Source organism: Dufourea novaeangliae, unplaced genomic scaffold (assembly GCF_001272555.1).
Source record: "Dufourea novaeangliae isolate 0120121106 unplaced genomic scaffold, ASM127255v1 scaffold21, whole genome shotgun sequence".
NCBI classification, from domain to species: Eukaryota; Metazoa; Arthropoda; class Insecta; order Hymenoptera; family Halictidae; genus Dufourea; species Dufourea novaeangliae.
In genome coordinates, this window is record NW_015373910.1 from 71,492 (window position 1) to 92,445 (window position 20,954).

General features: G+C 35.4%; 1 protein-coding gene across 1 annotated transcript; it reads left to right on the forward strand.

Annotated features, from left to right (window-relative positions):
* The first annotated feature begins 741 nt into the window (after positions 1 to 741).
* On the forward strand, positions 742 to 20,082 carry LOC107193888 (calcium-binding protein P). The gene is made up of 7 exons (XM_015583424.1): positions 742 to 769; positions 2,070 to 2,154; positions 8,470 to 8,601; positions 10,454 to 10,546; positions 14,065 to 14,647; positions 17,036 to 17,298; positions 18,957 to 20,082. The coding sequence occupies exons 2-7, from the start codon at positions 2,073 to 2,075 to the stop codon at positions 19,922 to 19,924; spliced, it is 2,121 nt and encodes a 706-aa protein (XP_015438910.1). The 5' UTR covers positions 742 to 769; positions 2,070 to 2,072; the 3' UTR covers positions 19,925 to 20,082.
* The last annotated feature ends 872 nt before the right edge of the window (positions 20,083 to 20,954 follow it).

Here is a 20,954-nt window from a genome sequence, read left to right on the forward strand (position 1 = left end):
GCGTAAATTGAAAAATAACTTAATATTGTATTTACTTCTTCTGTCTGCTGTTTACACAATCTTCTGTTTTCCACAGTAGAAATTATGTACTTATAACTTATTGTTAATCTAATTTTTAAAAAGCCAAATAAAAGTACCAAAATTAAAAAGTACACTAATGATTGATTTCTTTCAGTAAGACAATTACGATCATTGTCTTTTCAACGCTCAATGAAGAGGATTTCGTAACAGAACCAAAGAAGTATTTAAGGATGTCGAAAAAATGAAAACAGGTCTTTTGTTACAGGTAAGCAATATCACTTACCTACAACTTTTCGAAGTATTAAGTACGTACCTGATGAGTTCCGAAACTTTCAGGGTGTCGAAGACTAATTTCCAGATTTTCAGAAGCGAAGCTTTTAAATATGGCGATTTTTGAATGCAATGTAAATACACGATTTCTAGAGGTATAACATTTTCTAGAGGTCGCGTATTTAAAGCTTCGGTCGAAAATGGAAATCCATCCTTCCGAAAAAATTGCATTTTTATATCTTTTATAGTCACCAAAGCGATTATGTGCACTCAGCGCAGCATTCTGCTCCCTTTTACGTCACGTTCGCGCCGTATCGTTCTCCTTCTCCGTACTTCCCCACTTTTTCTATCGCATACAATTTCTCGTCTGTTTCACTCTGGCTCACGGCAACGTCAGGTTAGTAACGACAGTGAATTTCACCAAGTCTTCAGTGTTCTACTGACTACGTAGAAGAGTAGGTGTTTTAACGTATAGGCAGTAAGTTATTGTTTGGTGAATTTACGGTTCACGATAATTATTTGATTTTATTCGAGACCTTTTATTTTGAATATTTGCCCACGATATGAAAGTAATACGGTATCAGGCGTAGCAACAAATGAGACGCAATTGTTTTATGAGAATCTGTCAAGGTCATTCGAGTGGCACATTATCGTTTCAATGTCACGAATGCAGCTGAATGCCTACTTCGATTCAATTGATCAAGAATCTAATTGTATTACGGCGAGTTTCTTGGAAACTGAGTGTGTCGTTTGTTGTTATTCGACGCGTTTGAGGTTAGGCGCGCCTGTTCCAAGGATTGGAGCGACGAGTGAGGTTAGAAAGTGTGAGTGAGACAAGGACGATCTTGAAAACGACACCGCGTGACTAGCCGTTTTCGAGATCCAATTTGGCGCCTAAATTTAAAATATTGTGTACGTTTGAACGTACAAGTTCAATGGTTAATATACTGCTACTATGTAATAGTTTTAAACGAACGTCTTAGTCATGTGATGTGTAATTACTTTCTTTATTTTTTATTTTTATTATCTTTTGTTTGCATTGTTTCATATTTTCAGTTTGCTATTAGGTTTTTAAGCTGTAGAGTACTATATTTGATATGTCCTTTATTTATTTATTAGACTTATATTTCAGAATATGAAAGTTTCAATATTTTTGATACCAGAATAAATTATATATTGTTCATTATTGTGATTACAAAATAATTACAAGCTGCAATATATTTGTGAATTATAATTCGAATATTTTACGAAAAACCGTAATTAACGTTTTGTTTACTGTGGTATTTGTAGTAATGTATCATGAGATTATTATTACGATTTCAGTTGTTACATTCTGGAATTTCCAAGTGTGGCAATTATATTGATTTTCCGTCGTTTACGTATGCATTATCATTACGTTCTTGAATGATTATGCAAATATTAGGTGTTTGACGATCCGAATATGCACGGTTTCCTTATTTACACTTCTGATAGGGTCAAAAAGATTTAAGTGGCGTTTATTTCTTTCCGCAAATCATTTATTGGCAATGAAATCAATGAAACGTTATGCGCCGTGACTTCCATTTTCATTATCCAAGCATCATGCGTATGTTTACTTACGAATTAAATAACAATCGGTGTTTTCATTGTTTCTGTGCTATTACTTTTAATAGGTAACAGATATTTTAGTTAATAAGTCAGGAAATGGCAACGGTATTATCGAAAAATATGTAGACAATACTATTGGAATAGAAATATGCATGTTGTTTATTATAAAGCAAAATATTTCTTTGTTTCAGAAAATGTTTTCCAGTTCTACGCTGGGTGTCCTTTTTGGGGCAATCTTGGTTATCTCATTGATACCAGATGCAACATCGTTCACCAGTAAGTAAGAATTAAACACTATTGTTTGCATTTAACTTTCAAGTGCCTTTCCAAAAAGTTCATGCTACTGTGTTTTCATTAAAGATAGATCACGAACAATAGTAAATTTTACAGTGAATTTCCATGAAATGTTGAAACTATTGAAATCGTATTTAACTATATAGGCGATCGAAAACTGATGTACGTAATATATAGTGTAAAATAGCTACAATTGCAATATTAGGGTTTAAACTAAGCCCGTCCAATTGATCGGTTCTAGTGGAGTTAATTGGATCTAATGGAATGAAACGATCATTTTTAATCTTCGACAGGATCGATGTAATTTACATCGACCTTCGTCATAATATGTAGCAGTCCATGCCCTCTTCCGCTTTCTAATCTTGTTAATCAAGGAAAAGGAAACCGCTGTAGAAATCAGAAGATTTAAGGAGCAATAATGCTCAATGTCAAATTATATTACTTAACGATATTTTTTTATCGAACGATTAACATCTATGTTTTAGATTTCAATTTAAATTTTAATTACTAAGTGATACTTAAATTCTACACTCTTTTCTATTTAATTCTACACCTAGTCCAATTATAACAATCGATTTTATATTTTGAAATGATATTATATTTGTGTTTAATTTATATTTTCAAATGACATATTTTTATGTAGACTGCAAAGTTTATGTATTTATAGTGTATGGACATATACGAGTTTACGATATACGATAGAACTAAAACCGTACTGATGGTTCACCAAAGGTTACAATTTATTTTTAATCTCCTGCAATTCTTTTTCATGAAAATAACAGTTTTCTGTTTAGTTCCTGTTTTTCAAAAATCACGTAGAAGAATTGAAACTTACATAAACATCCGCAGACTAATTACCTGTATTACATTATGTTTATATTTGAACTAAATAGGGTTTTACTTCTATTCATTCCATTGCACTTTTGGGTAATTGCTTGGGTAATAGATATACCGGTAACGATGGGGGCATAAGAATTACCTTTAAGTAGCGGTTTTATGTAATCAAGCAGCGTTTGTTGGAAGGCCATAGAGAGACACCTAGTTCAGACATATTCGAATTCGCTTTAACAGCAGAGGCATCTCGTTAATCGTTTTCACTGAGTTAACAATTATTGCTCCACCCTTTTCGTGCTATCATGCGATTTATTTCCCGGTTTTGCGCAACACCAATAAAACAGCCCGTCTCCGTTTTTGTTTCTCTTTCATGGGCCATGAATTTTCCCCCTTTTTGTTTAGGGGTATTTGTTTAAAGTTCAATGCCTGTGATTTATCCAACGATTCAGGAAAGTTAAAATTCAATCCTGAATAATTTGAAATATTCACAGAGGAGTGCGTTCAAATATATTTCTAATAATGATCGTTGCGTGGTTTGTTTCTGCAGTTGCCTTTAAAATTCTTTATTTTTGTCTGAGTGACGGCCAATTCATGCAATACTCTAATCCTTTATAATTATCGTGACTGCAGATGCAAGATTAGAGGAATTTTACCGCTGTGAATTAGGTGCCTTGGACCCTCCGTGTAAATGGTATTAAATTCATGCACATCAGCTTTAATCTTGATCCTAGTTAGCCTTCGTGAGGGAAACAAGGATATTTCGCAAATCGTGAAAAAGTTTGCTGGTTGCAAATGCAATCAAAACTTTAGTGAATAATTATCCGAGTTTGTAGAACTTGTATTAGATTTAATAAAATTTAATCCCTAGCCTATCATTAGGTCATGAATAGATCAGCGTAACTGCTCTGTAATTAAATATGGTGCAAATTAAATACACCAATTGAGGTGATACCTCAACTGCTTTATCAGTTTTTGGAATTTCTGAAAATGTGAATATAAGTCTCATACTTGTAATAATTATTATTTTATATGACAATTTTCAACAAGCTTTTTCATAGTACGCAATACGCAAAAAATCCAATTGTCGCGGGAATGCAAACAATGGAAATGAATCGTGATTATAAAATACTTACAATTATGTAACATGCAATTCTCACAGTGGTACCATAGCAATTCTGATATAGTCTAAGTCAGTAATCTTAAATATGTTTACTTTAGTTTCTGCGATTTATTTATTTGCTGAATAAAAGAGATGGCACATGTTCGGTATGAAATTGTTTAATCGAAATTGTAGTGCGTTTGATTTATTGCACGTAATTAATAGCTTGACCTTAATTACGACTGCGAAATCGATATTGACGCAAAATGATTATAACCGCATGTAGATTACTGCCATGCAAGAAATAAATGGAAATATTATTCATTTTTTCTGTAGCACAAGATGAAATTCTTGAAAGTATAATCTATTAAGAATTTAAGTTTTCATGAAATCCGATTAAGTTTTTCGTAGAAATACACGATGTATTAGTTATTCAGTGAGTATATAGAAAATAAATAATTTACATTCACGTAGTGCATATCTCTGTATTTATGTTTGCCAATTATTCATTATAAATACAATCTTTCCAAACAATAAACTAGTCAGTCCTTTCATGAAAGTCTTGTGCAAAAGTCAGACTCCATTAAAACTTTCATTGTTAATCTCCACAATGGCTGTATCGTGTTGTGTCGTCGCACATATTAAATCTACATCGTGTAATTATGTAAATCTGTTTATATTACATGCGTACCGTGCAAGTTTAGACAACCTTTGTACATACTTTCCTATCTGATTACCGCAGTCCATTGTTCCCGCCTTTATTTCGGCCCTTTTTGTTCTCGGCTATGATGAACCTATCAGGATAGTTTTGGCCGAGAATCGTTAGCCTAGTTTTAATATTTCCTCATCGTCCCCACACCCTTTCCTGCCTTTTCTTCGTGCCATTCCGACACGTTGGCAGTTATGGGTAACACGATGCTGGGCGTTAACTCGGCAGCTGCTACGTTCTCTCTTCCTCTCTTCTCTCATGACAACCTTCTCCTTCCCTTGGAGGTTGGATAATTGAGAATCGATGGGATTATATGGTGATGACACTCGGGTACTCGAATAGAATTACGATTAGCGGCGGTAAGCCGATGCGAGGGATAACGCCAGGTAGATACACAATAGACGTTCTATGTTCGGGGGTAAAGAAACGTTAATTTTCGACGACACTAAATTGCTATTTATAGTTACCAGATCTTAGCTATGTTAAAATTGGATATTTTTGTTAACGTGTTATTTACGAGACACACAAATAAGGAATCTACTATTGCTGTTTAATACGTTGACTGTTACATGTGTTACGAGATACATGTCGGTATGACTTGGTGTTCAAACAGTTATGTTATAATTACATAGTTTATGTCATGTTTTATTTTATCTATTATTGTAATCACTTTCATAAGGTAATTAAGTACTAATTTATCATCTGTAGACGGTACATTTTACCACGTACGTGAAGGAATGTACTCTTAATGTTCTGGTTTAATTTTTAAAATTAATGTTTTGGCCGGGTCTCATAAGCCGGGTATGGTATGGTAGTCGTGATGTTAAAAGGAGATTTAGTTTTAATGGGAAAATATCTTTTCGATGTTTTGATTTTTCAAAATTGTTCACGATATTAAATGACAATGGTATTTATTGTTAAAGTAGCTTAGATTTTCAGTTACCTACCTTAGAAATGAATATCAGTTTAGTAAAAAATGACGAATTGTAACTAACAATATTTATAATGTTCTTCTGATATAATGGGAATGTAATTTCGATAATTTTCTCAGAAAAACAATTAAGCGATTAATAAAACCTAATCGTCTCTGCGTTCTTTAGTATACGTGAAATACATTTTTAATTGAAGCGAACAATTTTTTAGGCGCTGGTTATCTAAACTTTAATTCAACCAACATTTAAGTGCCCTACACATGGTGAGACTACACAGGTCTCATGTAGAGCCGTGAGGCGGTCTTTTGGTATCACATTGCTTCTCATAATCATTATTTAGTGTCCATTATAGTAAGTAGCACGCACAACTTCGAAGTAGTGAAATGGTGTTTGAAAATTTGTCTATACGAAACAAAATTGAATTTGGTGTAGCAGTTGCTCTGTATCTTGAAGAGAGATAACAGATACCCCGTAAATGAAGAAAATGGTTAGTACAATTGGCTGACTGTCAAAAATATATTTTCTCATCTATCACTATTAAAAGATCTGGTGCAAGACGAACTCAAACATTTTTCAAATTATTTATCTATGAACGAAGAAAAATTTTATTTCATATTTATTTGATCGTATATTGAGAAGAAAAGTACCTATACTCTAAAGAGTGAGAAGTAATTCCACGTGGACTACATCATACGACATTTTTAACAAAATCCCAGACACGAAGATAAACAAGTGATAAGCTTGACGTGGAATGACTTCTCTATGTTGTCGAACACGCATCCTCATTGCTAGTTCGGCACGAATTCTTTTTATGTTTACCGACATCAGTCGGGAAACGAAACGGCATACCATTCGACTTTTCAAGCGAGAAATCTAAGTTCACGCACGAGTCTACATATCGAACGAGTCACTTTAGAGAACATTAATTGCGGTCAAGTGTCGTATTCAGTTGTTTACGGAGTTAGATTTCAGTTGCTAAATAACAGGTTCCCGTGAATTTAATTACGTTAGGCTCAGTTACACAGTTTCTGTCCGAAGTTCTGACGGAACTTGGCGTGGGTGGAGAATATTGAGTTAAAGTCACTTAAATGTAAACATACAAGTGGGAGTCTAAAATAAGTATACACCTTAAAAGGTGAAGTTCGCGTAATGCTTCTGTAGCATCTAAATGACAAGGGATTATCTTTACAACGAAAATTTTTTACGTTCAAACTGGCATAATTTTTGTTTGTAGAGAATTAGGAACTATTGAACACATATTTTTCTGTTTTCGTTAATAAACGATTTGAGGGGTGGAACAGTCCCTCAAAGTTCATAGTTCGAAACATACATTTCATGATTATGTGTAAATTAATCGTTGTATCGAAAAATGTTTACAACGAAAGTTGTTCAGTTTTTAACGTATATTTATATGGGCGCATAAAAAATGTGTCATCCAAGGTTTTTCAACCAAAAAATTATATGCACCCATATAATTCTACATTAAAAACAAAGCCACTTTCGTTTCAAAAATTTTTATACGATCATTAGTTTACATATAATCGTAGAAAATATGTTTTAACTGAAGAACTGTGAGGGGCTGTTTCACCCATCCAAAGTGTTTCTTAGCAAATATAAAAAATACATTTCCAATAGTTTTTAATTATCTACGAATGTATGCCAGTTTGAACTAGAAAATGTTCGTTCTGGGGATGTTCTCTTGTAAGATCGAGGTAGTAATATAGCTGTATATGATGATTAGCATTGTGTAATGTAAAGGTAGCTAAAAATTTGGAGAAAAAGAAGTTCAGAGATATAACCACAAAATTTTGTAAATACGGTGGAACATGATGAACGTGAATGCATTCTCTAGTTTGTGACAATTGGCTTTTATTGATAGTACTGTGAACAAATTTGGATATTTCGATATTTTAAAATCAAATTTAGTTGCAAGTGTAACAAAAGTACGTTTGCCAAACTCATGTCTTTCAGGAAGATCGTGATCCAAAATATACAGCGAAGGTGGTTAAAAATTGGTTGTTGGAAGACACTTTTAGTCAGCTAAATCCTCCTCCACAGTCACCAAATTTCAATGAAATAATACGTTTGCGGAAAAAGTGTCGTAGGGGTAAGGGTTTCCTGTCACTTCATAAATTTATTTCAAATACCGAAATAAATGTTAAACCGAATGTTAATTTGTTATAAATTTCAGTAACTCCGAGACCAAATGGTAGGAGGTCTTTTCCCTACATCACTTTTTCCTCTAGCGGAAGCCGCGTTTGCGCGTCAGTGTACAGTTAAATGGCATGAAACGAATACAATTTTTCTTTGCCCCACCCTTCAAAAAACAGGCTTTATTCTGTTGCTAATGTAACAGATAAACATTAAACTCCTTTTTATCACGGCTGTATAAGATTCTGTGACAGTAACGGCACACAAAAGTCCAGAAAGTATACTCTGGATACTTTGAAGTTCAACATAAAACCACGATCGTGTAAATATTTAATGGTAGGACTTTACCGAAGTACACAATGGTCCCGTATACCCCCTTGGCCTGGTCGGAATTAAAGTATCCAAATGATAGAACATCAAAGGCTCCGATATAAATTCCCATTTATGACACGTCCCTCCCTCCGTGGAGAAGTTTTAATGAACCGTATCCAATCGCGGGATCATGGCTTACTACTCGAACTTTCGCCACTAAACGAAAGCTCACAAAGAGTTATAACGTTCTCTGTTCACAGAATACGGGAGGACATGCAAGGACATCGGGTGCATGAGGGATGAGATCTGCGTGATAGCCGAGGATCCTTGCTCGATCTACCAACGAGATAACTGCGGTCGTTATCCGACTTGTACAAAAGCTCATCCAGGCGGTAAGAATGTAGTTGACCTTTCCATAAATACATTTCATACATAATCTCGTTCAAGAATGGACGCAGGAGACTCGGAACGAGTGAAATGTGTGTGTATGTGTAATTTTTTAGGTGCATTTTATTAATGTGTTCGCGATCGATCACGCACCGCGTGAGTCCTTTTAGATCTAAAAGTGGAAGGTGATGACGTACCACTACGTCTGGAGCTGATGACGTGCTGTTACGTCCTTTTACACATCTAAAATTACGAACCGATGACGTACTTCTACGACATTTCGTTCACAGCCGAGAATCATTGACGTAGTACAGCATGCCTTAGTAATTTTTATAAATAGTTTTAAAAGAACAGACACATTGACGTTCCTTTCTTATCACAAATAATTTATTGCTTAATATCTTTTGACAAATTGTCTCTTTCATTACGATTACACTGTCCAACAAATTAAAACTTTTTTTCTGATCTGCAATATCTATTGGGAGATCCTTGTAGAGTTTCTCGTTCAAATCACGAATCCGGAAGCAGAATTTCTCTATTTCTCATAGTTTTTGAAAAACACGAGCTTTTGTCAAAACACCCGATTTTTGGCAGAAATGACGTATTACGTGGAAACAAAAAATGTTAGAAAGTTCAATTTAATCTTGAAAGATAGAGCAGAGTTTCCTGAATACAGCAGTGTATATGTATAGTTATAAATACTATGCCGTCCGCACGTGTAATCAAGGTTCTTTGTTTGGACTCGTGCACATCTTTTCTCCTGTCGCCGGTGTTTTTCGAATTTTTCGAGAGATCATAAAACGTCATATTTTACTAATCTCTATAGTTCTTAATATTGTCCCTGTAAACTTTTCGCTGTACTGGCTGTCGTGTATGAAATAAATGTATACAATCCGCAATTTATTGTTCATGTTTTAGAGGCATATTGAAAATTTGTGGCAGTTGTTATCAGACATGGTAATAATGAATTTTTAATGTAGTAAAGGGTATTGTATAGTTAGTATTTGATACAAACTACGGTATCTGTTTAATAGATGTATTAAACACACACTGTTATAATTATAAACAAAATCATAATTAGTGAATCCTAGGTAATTATTCCCTGATTAGAACATTGCATTTTGTGAACAATGCTTCTCCCCTTTCGGCGTATAAATTATTGATTGCTGGGTTGCCCAAAATAATAATGAGCTTACTAAATGTGAATACAGTGCGTATAAGGTAGTGACTGACTACATACGAAATTAGGTGCTTTGTAGCCGATACTGTCAATGAATAACGCGTCAACATTTCAGTAAATGCGACATAATTAATCATTCAGAAATTCGTTGTCGACGCTTAATTAGAATCGCTGCACTATGTGTCCATATCTGCAACATTAAATATTTTAGATTATTAGTATCTTTGTAACGGTATTGCTATCTTCATACTGAAAAGAAACAGTTAATTAAATAATCTATACAAAACTGGTACCTGTATACTTGTAAAATGATAACTATTTTTTAAGTAAATCCAGTGATTTCTAATGAAAAATTTGTAATATGGAAGGTTTATATTTTTAAAGTGAATACCGAAACGTTGAACGTCATAAAGATGACACGAAATAATGGCAATCTAAAGTACTCTTCGCTGTGTACCCGTCCATGAATAAGTCTTCTTAACATTCACTCGATGGTGTCTGCATTCCATTTAAGGAAATCAAGTTTACCTCGATGTCTCATAAAATTTTACGTCTGGAAAATAATATGCAAATTTCTACATACCATACTGTTTGCTCAAAACGTATCTCAGTCAGTGGTTACATTTTAAAAATACATGCATCTATGTATATAAATGTTCGTTCTGTATTATTTACAGTGGCCAACTGTGCGAGCACTGTCTGCGGTGACAATGAATACTGCAAAACGGAGAATGGTGCCCCAACATGCGTGAGGAAATCAACCGCAATTGGTGAGTTTTTAAAGATGCCTACATTATTTGTTAACAATAACGGTCGATTGTGCATGGATGAAACTGCATGGTACCGAATCATACGCTTCAAAGAGGTATACAATAGCGACTGAAATTGTTGTACATTCGCCGAATGACTCGTCAATGTATTCCATCGAAAGTATTAAGGTCAAATACACGAAATTCAGTTGCAAGATAATGGACAACTTGCAAAATTATTTTCTAATTAAACACACTCGCAATAGGAGATACTGCACGGCGTTGAATAGTTCCGTAATTCAGAGTTTGCTAATTGAATTTTAAGCTATTGTAATCCTCTGCACGCTGTGGTATAAAAACCTTTACGCTTTGCTTCTTGCTATTCGAATTATTTCCTCATTTTCACGGAACGGTTTTCTGTAACTTATTTGCCGATTATTTTGTGAAAATTATGTTTTAACTATCGTAGGAAGGTATCTTTTACGATATTTTCAGTAGTTTTTCGAATTACTGCTAAGTATAATATTTCGTGTACAGAGAGCTTAAACATGATTAATGTGGTAATAACAGGTTCTCTGCCGATGCAGATGTCTGCAGATCGCGTAGCGAGTGAATTACACTGATACGTGCCCACTTTATTAACGTTTCCGGTGTACTTCGTCTTGCAAACTGTACATTCGTATGATTTCCGCGACTTAGTTCGTCGTATGACGTCGTGCACATTGACTGAACGAAAATAATGTTGCATATTATTATCATTGATTTATTAAGTATTATAGCATAGTAGTAACTCTGATACTTTTATAAATAGGGTTACTTTATAAAATTTCAACGCATGACCATTGAATATATTCTTCTCATACAGCTAGACTGGAATTTTCCATTCGGTACAGAATTTAATAACAAAAGCGTATTCGAGCGTTAATTTGTGATTTCGGAGCGTATTGTTATGAGGTTATTCCACGCGAAATCGAAAACTTTTTGGAGCACCATTTCGGATTTTGTTCAAACTTGGATATGTTGTACTCACTAGCGATATATAAACGTATCTCGAAGGATTTAAAAAAAATTAAAAAATTGCTGATTATACAGCTGTTTGAAATTTAGGCTTAATCTTTCTTTAATAAATCATAACTATTGAACTAATAAACTGATCAAAATGAGCTTTGTGGGTACTTACAGTGGAGACATGAGAATATCAAATAAAAATGATTTCAGTTTAAAAAAATATTTTTTAACCATTTCTTTTGCAATTGTTTTAAATAAATGCCATGTTTTTATATCAGGGAACTATTAACAAATTTGAAAAAAGGAGGGTATAGCCCTATTTGTCCTCTTTATGGACATATCTTCAAAAATATGGACATCTAAAAATTGCCCGTATGAAAATTAATTGAAGTGAACGCTGCATCGAATTGTAAGTACCCATAAAGTTCATTTTGATCAGTTTGTTAGTTCAATAGTTATGATTTATTGAAAAAAGATTGATTCTAAATTTCAAACAGCTGTAAAGTCACCAATTTTTTGAATTTTCAAAAATCCTTCGAGATACGTTTAGATGTCGCTAAAAACTACAACATATCCAAATTTGAACAAAATCCGAAATGGTGCACCAAAAAATGTTTGATTTCGCGTGGCATGACCCTGTGTGTAAAGCGGGCTTGTAACTCGTGGTCGAGAACCCCAAGAGCCTGTATAGGGGATTTTTTTCTTTCTTTTCTCGACTTTTGCGAACACGACCTTTCCATTATCGTCCGTTACTACACGTGAGCGTGTAGATACGCGTCTACTCACGCAGCGTTATAGAATTTTGAGAAAAATTGCTCTCGAACGTATAAACTTTTAGCGTCCTGTGGATATGAAAGGAAAAAAGAGTATTACTCTCGTAGGGAACAAAATTAACTTTGCACGAACGTTTTACGCAGTCGAAGTTTAAATATTCTTTCGTTCACACATTCAAGCAGAAGCATTTATTCGGATAGTTCGTAAGGTTTTAGGGGCATATATCATAAGTTACAATCTATATTTTTCAATTTATATCATATTCTTATTTATTACTTTCTTTTGCAATTTCTTTTCATTTTTCAATTAATTTCACCGGTTTTCAATTAATAATTGGACCGGTTATATACAACTCCGATTGTATTGGCTAAAAAAGCTCTTCAATCTGTTTCTAATAGATGGATGTTGTTTTAGAATTTTTTTCTTGATACAGAATAATTTTATGATCTAAAGTAATAACCATCTGATAGGGCGAAGTCTAGTTAATTGGGTTGATGGTATAAAATTTTCCAGTCAAATTAGTGTAATTTTTTCACGTTCGATAGAACGTAGGTACTGAAAATTAACTTTGTGCTTGATCACACGTTTTGTCGATATTTTTCAAAGAAAATAAAAGACACAACGATGAGTAACTTGTACTACAAATAAATACGTTCAATTCATACCTGGAAAATAGTACCTGTTCACCAGATCAAACAATGTTTTCTTTGTCTAGTAAAAAGATAACGAAGACACTATGCTAGAAACGCTACGAATTCCCCGAACGACCAATAAATTTGAACGAAATATTGTAAATGATATTATAAGTATTTTTGTAGTTTTTAACAAAATGTTTTACTTCAGTTGTAAAAATAATTTTTTTTATAGATTTACACATTAGTACAGATTGTTTAAACATTTCTATTAGACAGAAGAACAGTATTTTCGGTTTAGAATTTTAAATATAAATAATTATCATTTTTAAAATATAGCGTTCGCTGAACCTGACTTCTACAACTTTTTCCTGTTTTTCTTTCTTTATCGTGTTATCGCACTGTATTCTTTAATTGTGCAATGGAAATGACAATAACAATCATTTTCTTACCAGAAATTTTGTATGGGAAGCTTTTTATATTTCCTTGAGGTCATAATGTTAGCCTTGAATTTTTAAACTGTTATTCCATCTATATTATGATGAAAAAAGGACAGTACGATTTTCCTGCAATGTTTTAGTGGCATAACAACGACTGCACGTAGCATGGCCCCGCTATCTTTACCTCTCCCTACCGCTTTCCGATAACTTTTGCATACGTAATACCGTACGAAGTAACTGCACGATTTTTGGTGTTCTCACTGCACCCACCATCTAGCTAACTCCAATAAAACGAGTCACTTTAAAATCTCGAATTTCCCGTGAAAGGTTTTGTAGGCTAGTGCGTGCGGCGTAATTGTAGTGGTCCGATCAAAATCAGCTGGTCGTTCAAGGCTACCGTAGGTACGCCTCCTACGTAACGTTTCGACCATCATTCTATCTCCCTCTCTCTGCAGAAACTCAGAATCATACATGACAAAATTAAAAATCGTGAAAGTAGCCAATAGCGACCAGTGCATTTTACTCTGACCCAGGTATTAGTAAGGATATCCATTTTAGCAGAGTGCCATTTTATAGTACTTCTCCAGACGTATTCCCTGTTAGTCTGACCCCCTTTTCCGTTTAATTATCCAACGTAACCCGATCGAAATGTGAAATACGACGTAGAAGAGGACAATCTTTTCAGGATACGATTCGGCTGGAGTTTCGTACGTGAACGGGCATCGAACCAACACCGATGACGGCCACGATAAGACCAGCAACAGCGCCAGCAATTCGAATCCTTACGCGAATGCTAATGCGCCACCCGCCCCTCCCGAACCAGCTGGAGGTGGATATCGTCAAGTGAATTCCGGAAGCAATTTAGGTTATCCGGCGTATCCTGGTAACAGCGGTTCGAACAGCGGATATCCACCTTCTCAGAGCAACAGTGGCTCGAACAGTGGATATCCACCTTATCCTTCGACGAATCAAGGAAATCGACAACACGACCTGGGATATCCGCCGTATCCGACGCAAAACCGGATGCCCATGCCTGGATATCCAGCAGCGAACAATCCTGCGTACCCTCCGCAACCTGGTTATCCGCACCAGTATCCAGGTGTTCCGCAGCAACCGTATCCTAATTATCCGTACTCTAATTATCCTCAGGGTCCCATAAATCACAAGAAGGTGTACTCCGGTTATCGCAGGAACAACGCTGTCGCCCAGTCCGCGTCTTTATTGGCCGTTTGTCTGACCAGCTTTATTATGATCGTAGTCGCAAACAGGTCGTGATCGGAAGCGTCGATGTCCGGATTCTTTATTATCTCGTTGTTCGACGCGTTCCAATAATGGGTGAACTTCCCGCGATATCCCTCGATCGTCGTACATAGGAACTCCCTGAACACGAAAAAACGCAGGCATTTTAGCGATATCGTTATATTGTCCCATGACTGTAACGAGAAAATATTATTCCATCGAGTGCAACAACTATTATACGTATATTCCGTACATTAAAATTCCGGTTTTGGAATTGTTTCGGTGATATTACGAATGATTTCATTCAGTTTCTATCGTTTCTACTAATTTATTTTTGTATTTTATTTGTCCGAACGGTACGTGGGTTAATTGAATCGAAGGGGTAAAACGAAGGAGTTCTCATCGAATTTGATTATTTACTGATTTTTTGTCTTTTAGATTTCAAATATACTCGTTAATATTAACCCTTTGTACTCGGAATTTTTAATTTTCCATTCATTTTACACAGTCGAGTGCAAAGGGTTAAGATGTAATTGTAAAAAGTTTTTACACGGACATTGCGGATTTGTCTAATTTATAACGGTAGTATTATTCATGAACATTATGCTCTCTTATATGAAAAGTTTGGTTGTTTAACGATGACAGAACAATGGAACAATGTTATTGTTCATACGTACACTAATTCAGTGTGAAAATTATAACATATTTACATCACATTGCGTCCTTTAGAAATGTCAGTTATTTTTGCGCAACGCGTTTACAGTTATTAATCGTGAACAATCATGTGTTTATTAATCAAGCAAGATTTTACAAAATGTTGTGGAAGGAAAATGTTAAAATCGTGATCTTTTGTCGAAGAAGTAGCTCTTCAAAAGAGCATAATCAGAATGAAAGGAACAAAGTACGTAGTTAAACATCCAAGATGGTTGATTAGTCGAACGAAGCGATTCCCATAAACTGTCTGTTTTGGTACCTGATACTGTGGGTACGATTTATGGAAGAACTATTGTCTTACTTTCTATTTTAGCAAGTGTGCAACTGTGTACCTCGATAATATGTTTTCGTTGCGAACGAAACACATTTTGCCGTCCGATAAATAATTTTTGCTAGAATTAATGAAATATCGTCCAAATATCTATGTGCATGCATATAAATTTATTTATATAGCAATATAATATATTTCTGCACTGGCGTACATATGCGATAAATGTAGTCGATACCATTATACAAATTGTTGACTCGGAATAAAAAATGTTTCTACGAATTCATAAACTTACTCTGATACCTGCCACTTGTTTTGGGTAGAAAATTCTTGAATTAATCAGTCCATTAGTATTCCTAAGAATTAATTTCGGATTAACTTGTCAGAGGCGTATTCGACGAACACCGAACTGATCTTGTTATCGTGTCGAACCCTGACACTTCTTATCAACGTCAGTCAACGGCGTAGAAGTAATTTGTAGGTCACGTTGCTTAAGTATGTGATGAATAATATCGTTCTCATTTTAACAGCGACTCTTCAAACTTTCCTTAAATAGGTCTTCATTGTTGGTCAATTTTCATAATGTTATATCTTTTTTACAGTTCTCCATTAATATAATACCACAGATCAGATAGAAGAATAGACCTCACATGCAATGTAATTTTCTGTCCCATGTTTCGAGGGCATCAGAAGCCCCCGTGCCATTTCAGTATTCCAATCCATGCTAGCGAAACCAGAGCAATACTGTATGTATGAATCGCTGTATGCAGTCACGAGTGTGTGTGTGTGTGTGTCTGCTGTGCGTCATCACGGTGTCGAACGTAGTTCCTGAAGTCAGAAACTTTTATCTGGAGTGCGCTCGAACCAGCGTGATTTTCGTGGGACACTAAGTCTATTCTTATATCTCGTCTGTGATAATACTCTCTCATTACGTTCTCCTTTCTACTTTGTAGGATAAGTACTATTTTTTTATTATCTTAATGACTATAATTTCTTACCTACAAATAATATTATAATATAATTATATACATGCTCGGTCGTACATCATTTATATTTTGGTAATAAAAAGTTCGGAGGAACTGTATCGTGTTAACATTCAAATTGAAGAGTGGAAGTACAAAATGGAACATATAATTGCATAAAAAGACCCCTGTATACTTACATATACGAAAAAACTAACAATAATCATTGTGCATGCTTCAAGAGCGCAAACAAAGTATAGTTAATATAATATTGGCATGAAATATCGACTAACAATGTACTCCATTAATTTGACCTATCTAATGGTACGTGGAAAGATTTTAATTTTTTATATTGCTCTTAAGTAATTTATTCTCTTGGACAAGTCACGTACTATTTATCACGTTCATTTCGCGTTTGTGTATGTTACCTTTTGACTACCACTCTCCAATTTAACAGTATACCCGACTCGAAGACCGGGAAGAGTCAGACCAACACCACCCACTCCGCCGCCAAGGTCTTCGTCCAATGGGTATGGTGGAAGAATCAGCGGTAACTCGGGATCAAGGAACACTATTGGGGACGGTTCTATTTTTAATCGCTTGTTCGGGAATGATCGTATTTATGGAACCCGTGGTGCAACTACTCCTAGAAGCCGAATGCAACCAGGTGGTAGCGGCTATTACGACACCCACACGTCCGTCGATAACCAGGGGAATCGAATCTGGAGATTTTCCGGCTAATCGTTGAACCACAACCATTTTAATACATTGCTTATGTTTAACTTTCTCTTTGGGACCAAGTCTTTTTTTTACAGGCTGAAAACTGCAGTTATTGTGAAACATAAAGGAACGTACAATTACACACGGCCATTCGAATAATTAGGATCGCTTATTTGACACGAAGTGTACTTATGTTTTTAGTAGAAAATTACGAATTGTCACTTTTACATTAATACATATACAGTGCCGGACAAATGAATTCGGACACAGATATTTTTCTTTGTTGTTATGGGGATGTTAGAAAAGTTCTGCCTTGTGGTGTGTTTACTATGAGTGCAATGCTAACTTTTATGAAAGTTACATGGAGATATCTACATATTACAAAATATAAAATAAGTTTTATGTATGTTTTGTTGGACAAAAGTATTGTGATGTTTCGTTTACAAGCATAAATTGTAATCTGAAATATGAGTTTTACGAGAACAGCATAATATATCTTTACTTCATCAATTCTTGGCTGGTACGAGGCAAAAGTTTGCCATACATTTTCAAACAAAAAATCATAGACGGTTTAATGCAGTGTTAATATTTATATTTTCTTTATGTGTGAACATCCCGAAATAGACGGTATATTCAATAAGAAAAGAATAATGTGTTCAACGTCGTCACTTAGAAAATATATCGAAATGTGGTCGACTTAAGAAAACAGCAATTAGACACGGCAGGCGTTGATTACTTAATGTAACATCAGTGGTTTGTCCGAAAACATTCATCTGGTACTGTGGACAAACAGGGCGATAGTGAATGTTACAGAAAGTGAGTCTAGCAATTACCTGACTGATGACAGTTTCTTGTTATCTCTCATTTCACGTTTCTAATTTTCAAATACTGCAATTCAATGACTTACGATGAATGCAATCGTATAGGTGACTTATTTATGTACTGATAACTGTGGGTTCTTTATAGTGCCATAATTACAGATTATATGACATACTTGTGTACCGTTGCTATTACATATATGTAGATATATTAAGGAAGTGGTACTTAATGAGTACTTAAAACGATGCCATATGTAGCGAACAAGAATATTAAATACATTAAACTCTCAGTATACTGGCTATGTTCCTCATAATCTCCTAGATTCCCTATAAAACATCGTTAGATCGTAAGATATTATTCCCATGATCCAAACATAAAATTACTAATGAATAATCACATACTGAAGTGCGTGCATGTGTCTAAAACATCAGCTACTTCTTAATAAGTGAACATTATTCAATAACATCAATTGTAACAAATATACAAATTCTAAATTGCATGATACAATTGTGACACGCTATGTACTTTGCATTTTCAAGCGCAAACACATTAACAGAGAGAATTCAACAACAATAATAACACATACAATTAACGTGCGAAAACAATTTTAATATACGATTAGCTTAATAACACACTAATCGATATAATACGATAATCAACATACCATTGACAATTTGCACAATTGCGTCAGCCTGGCTTCTCAAAGCAACATTGGCTATGGGACGAAATAAATATACGCAAAAAGAAAATGGGAAGTTATAAAGAAAACTATGTTGGACTCGGCATGGCATGGGGCGGAGCCCAAAACGTGAACTGATCTAGACAATTAGGAGGTAGATAACGAATTGTTCGCAGAGTTCAACGATGGAGACAACAAGATAATAGCAAGACGGCAGAGCAGCAGTGACGTTCAATCATCGGCACCGGAATCGTCGAGCTCACCGTCACCTAAATCAGGATACCCTTCTGGAAGTGGATATCCCAGTGAATCGTCTAAAGCCTCTAGTTATCCGTCTAGTTCTGGCTCACCTTCCAGGAGCAGCTCATCTGGTTACCCGTCAAGTTCTGGGTACCCTAGCTCCCTATACCCTGCCCTACCAGCAAGCGACGGTTATCCCTCTAGAGATAATCCCTCATCAGGATACCCACCGAGAAGTTCTGGTTACCCATCGGAGTCCGGAAGTCCGCCGCAAAGTAGTTCTGGTTACCCATCGAGTAGCTCTGGCTATCCTTCAGGATCCGGATATCCCTCGAGGAGTTCTTCCGGTTACCCATCGAATTCAGGATATCGATCAAGAACCGATTATCCGTCGCGCGGTAGTTCCTCTGGTTATCCTTCAAGTTCAAGCGGCTATCCTGCTAGTTCTTATCCTTCCTCTCGAGGATATCCATCGAATTCTGGTTACCCCGGTAGTTCGTCGACAAACGAAGAAAGCGTTAGGCGCATGGATGCAAGCACGGTTAATGCTGGATATCCTAGTCAGTCTTCTAGAAACGGCTATCAGGGCCAAAATTCAGGATATCCCGCGCCCTCTGGATATCCTGGACAATCCAATCCCTACGGTAATCAGAATCCTGGATACAACCAAGGCTGGTATCCACAAGGTTATCCCCAAGGAAATTATCCTCAGGGGTACCCACAAGGATATCCTCAGGGATATCCACAAGGATCACCACAAGGACCACCACAAGGAGGATATTATCCGCCACCTCCTACTACTAAGAAACCAAGTTTCGGTGATCAATTAACTAATATTGCCAAGGATCTTACTAGTCGAGTCCTAACTCAAGCTATTCTAGATAAAATTACTGGGAAACACTAATTCAATTAGATCAATATCTGTTAAGTCAGAGAATTGTAGGAGAATTCGATAATTATAGCATATTTAAATAATATTGCTTTCCTGTGTTGTTCACTATCTACACTGTTATTATTCTATCGTTACACATGTATATTCTTAAATAAAGCTCGCCATTTACGTACTGCAAATTTAATGCCATTTATTTTCTACATTTTATGTTTATTCTGTAATTTGTTGTTTCATTCAAGCAGATGTATTTTTATTATTAGCAGGTGATATCGATTTATGGTATGAAATGAATACAAAGTTTACGAATTGATGGTGGTGTGTTATTGTTTTCAGTTATAACTTACAATCTTCAACAGATACAGGTTTGTCAAGCTCAAAGAAGGCCACGGACCTCTCTATTAGTCCAGTCAAATTAGGATTGTTCTGCGGAATATCCTAACCCATCAAGCTGCATTTTAGTATGGACCTTTATTTCGTTGTTTTAAACAATATGTCAAAAGTCCTTATCGATGGGACTTCTGCTAAAAGTTTTACAAAGGGTCAAAGATAAGAAAAATAGTTTTCGCAGATATCTCGTTGTCAGTTCTAGGGAAAAAATAGTTATTAATGTATGTACACGATTATTTACAAATTCACATGATACATATTACGTACTCACTACCTCCCAGGTGGTACAGAAAGGAATACATTATTTCTCAGAAGTATGAAAGTTGCAACTTTGTGAGCCGTCATACATGAAAATGGTAACTCTTACGAAAAAAAACTTAGAAAACCTATTTTCTAGAGAATTTCCTAAGCTACAAATTTGATAATAACTACTTTTGCCCTAGAATTGACAGATAACGATATATTTGCGAAACACTATTTTTTTTTTATCTTTGACAGTCTGTAAAATATTTGACAGGGGTCGCATCGATGGGGACTTTTGACATATTGTTTAAAACAACGAAATAAAGGTCCATACCAAAATGCAGCTTGGTGGGAATTATTCCGCAGATCGCCTATCTTTTTGTTTAATTTGAGTGGACTACCTTATCAGTGC

Bases quoted from the DNA above. Each gene is read 5' to 3' on its own strand.
- LOC107193888 (XM_015583424.1), top strand. From the start codon at position 2,073: ATGTTTTCCAGTTCTACGCTGGGTGTCCTTTTTGGGGCAATCTTGGTT. The intron at 2,155-8,469 runs GTAAGTAAGAAT...CTCTGTTCACAG, and splicing joins AGATGCAACATCGTTCACCA to AATACGGGAGGACATGCAAG. The intron at 10,547-14,064 runs GTGAGTTTTTAA...CAATCTTTTCAG, and splicing joins GAGGAAATCAACCGCAATTG to GATACGATTCGGCTGGAGTT.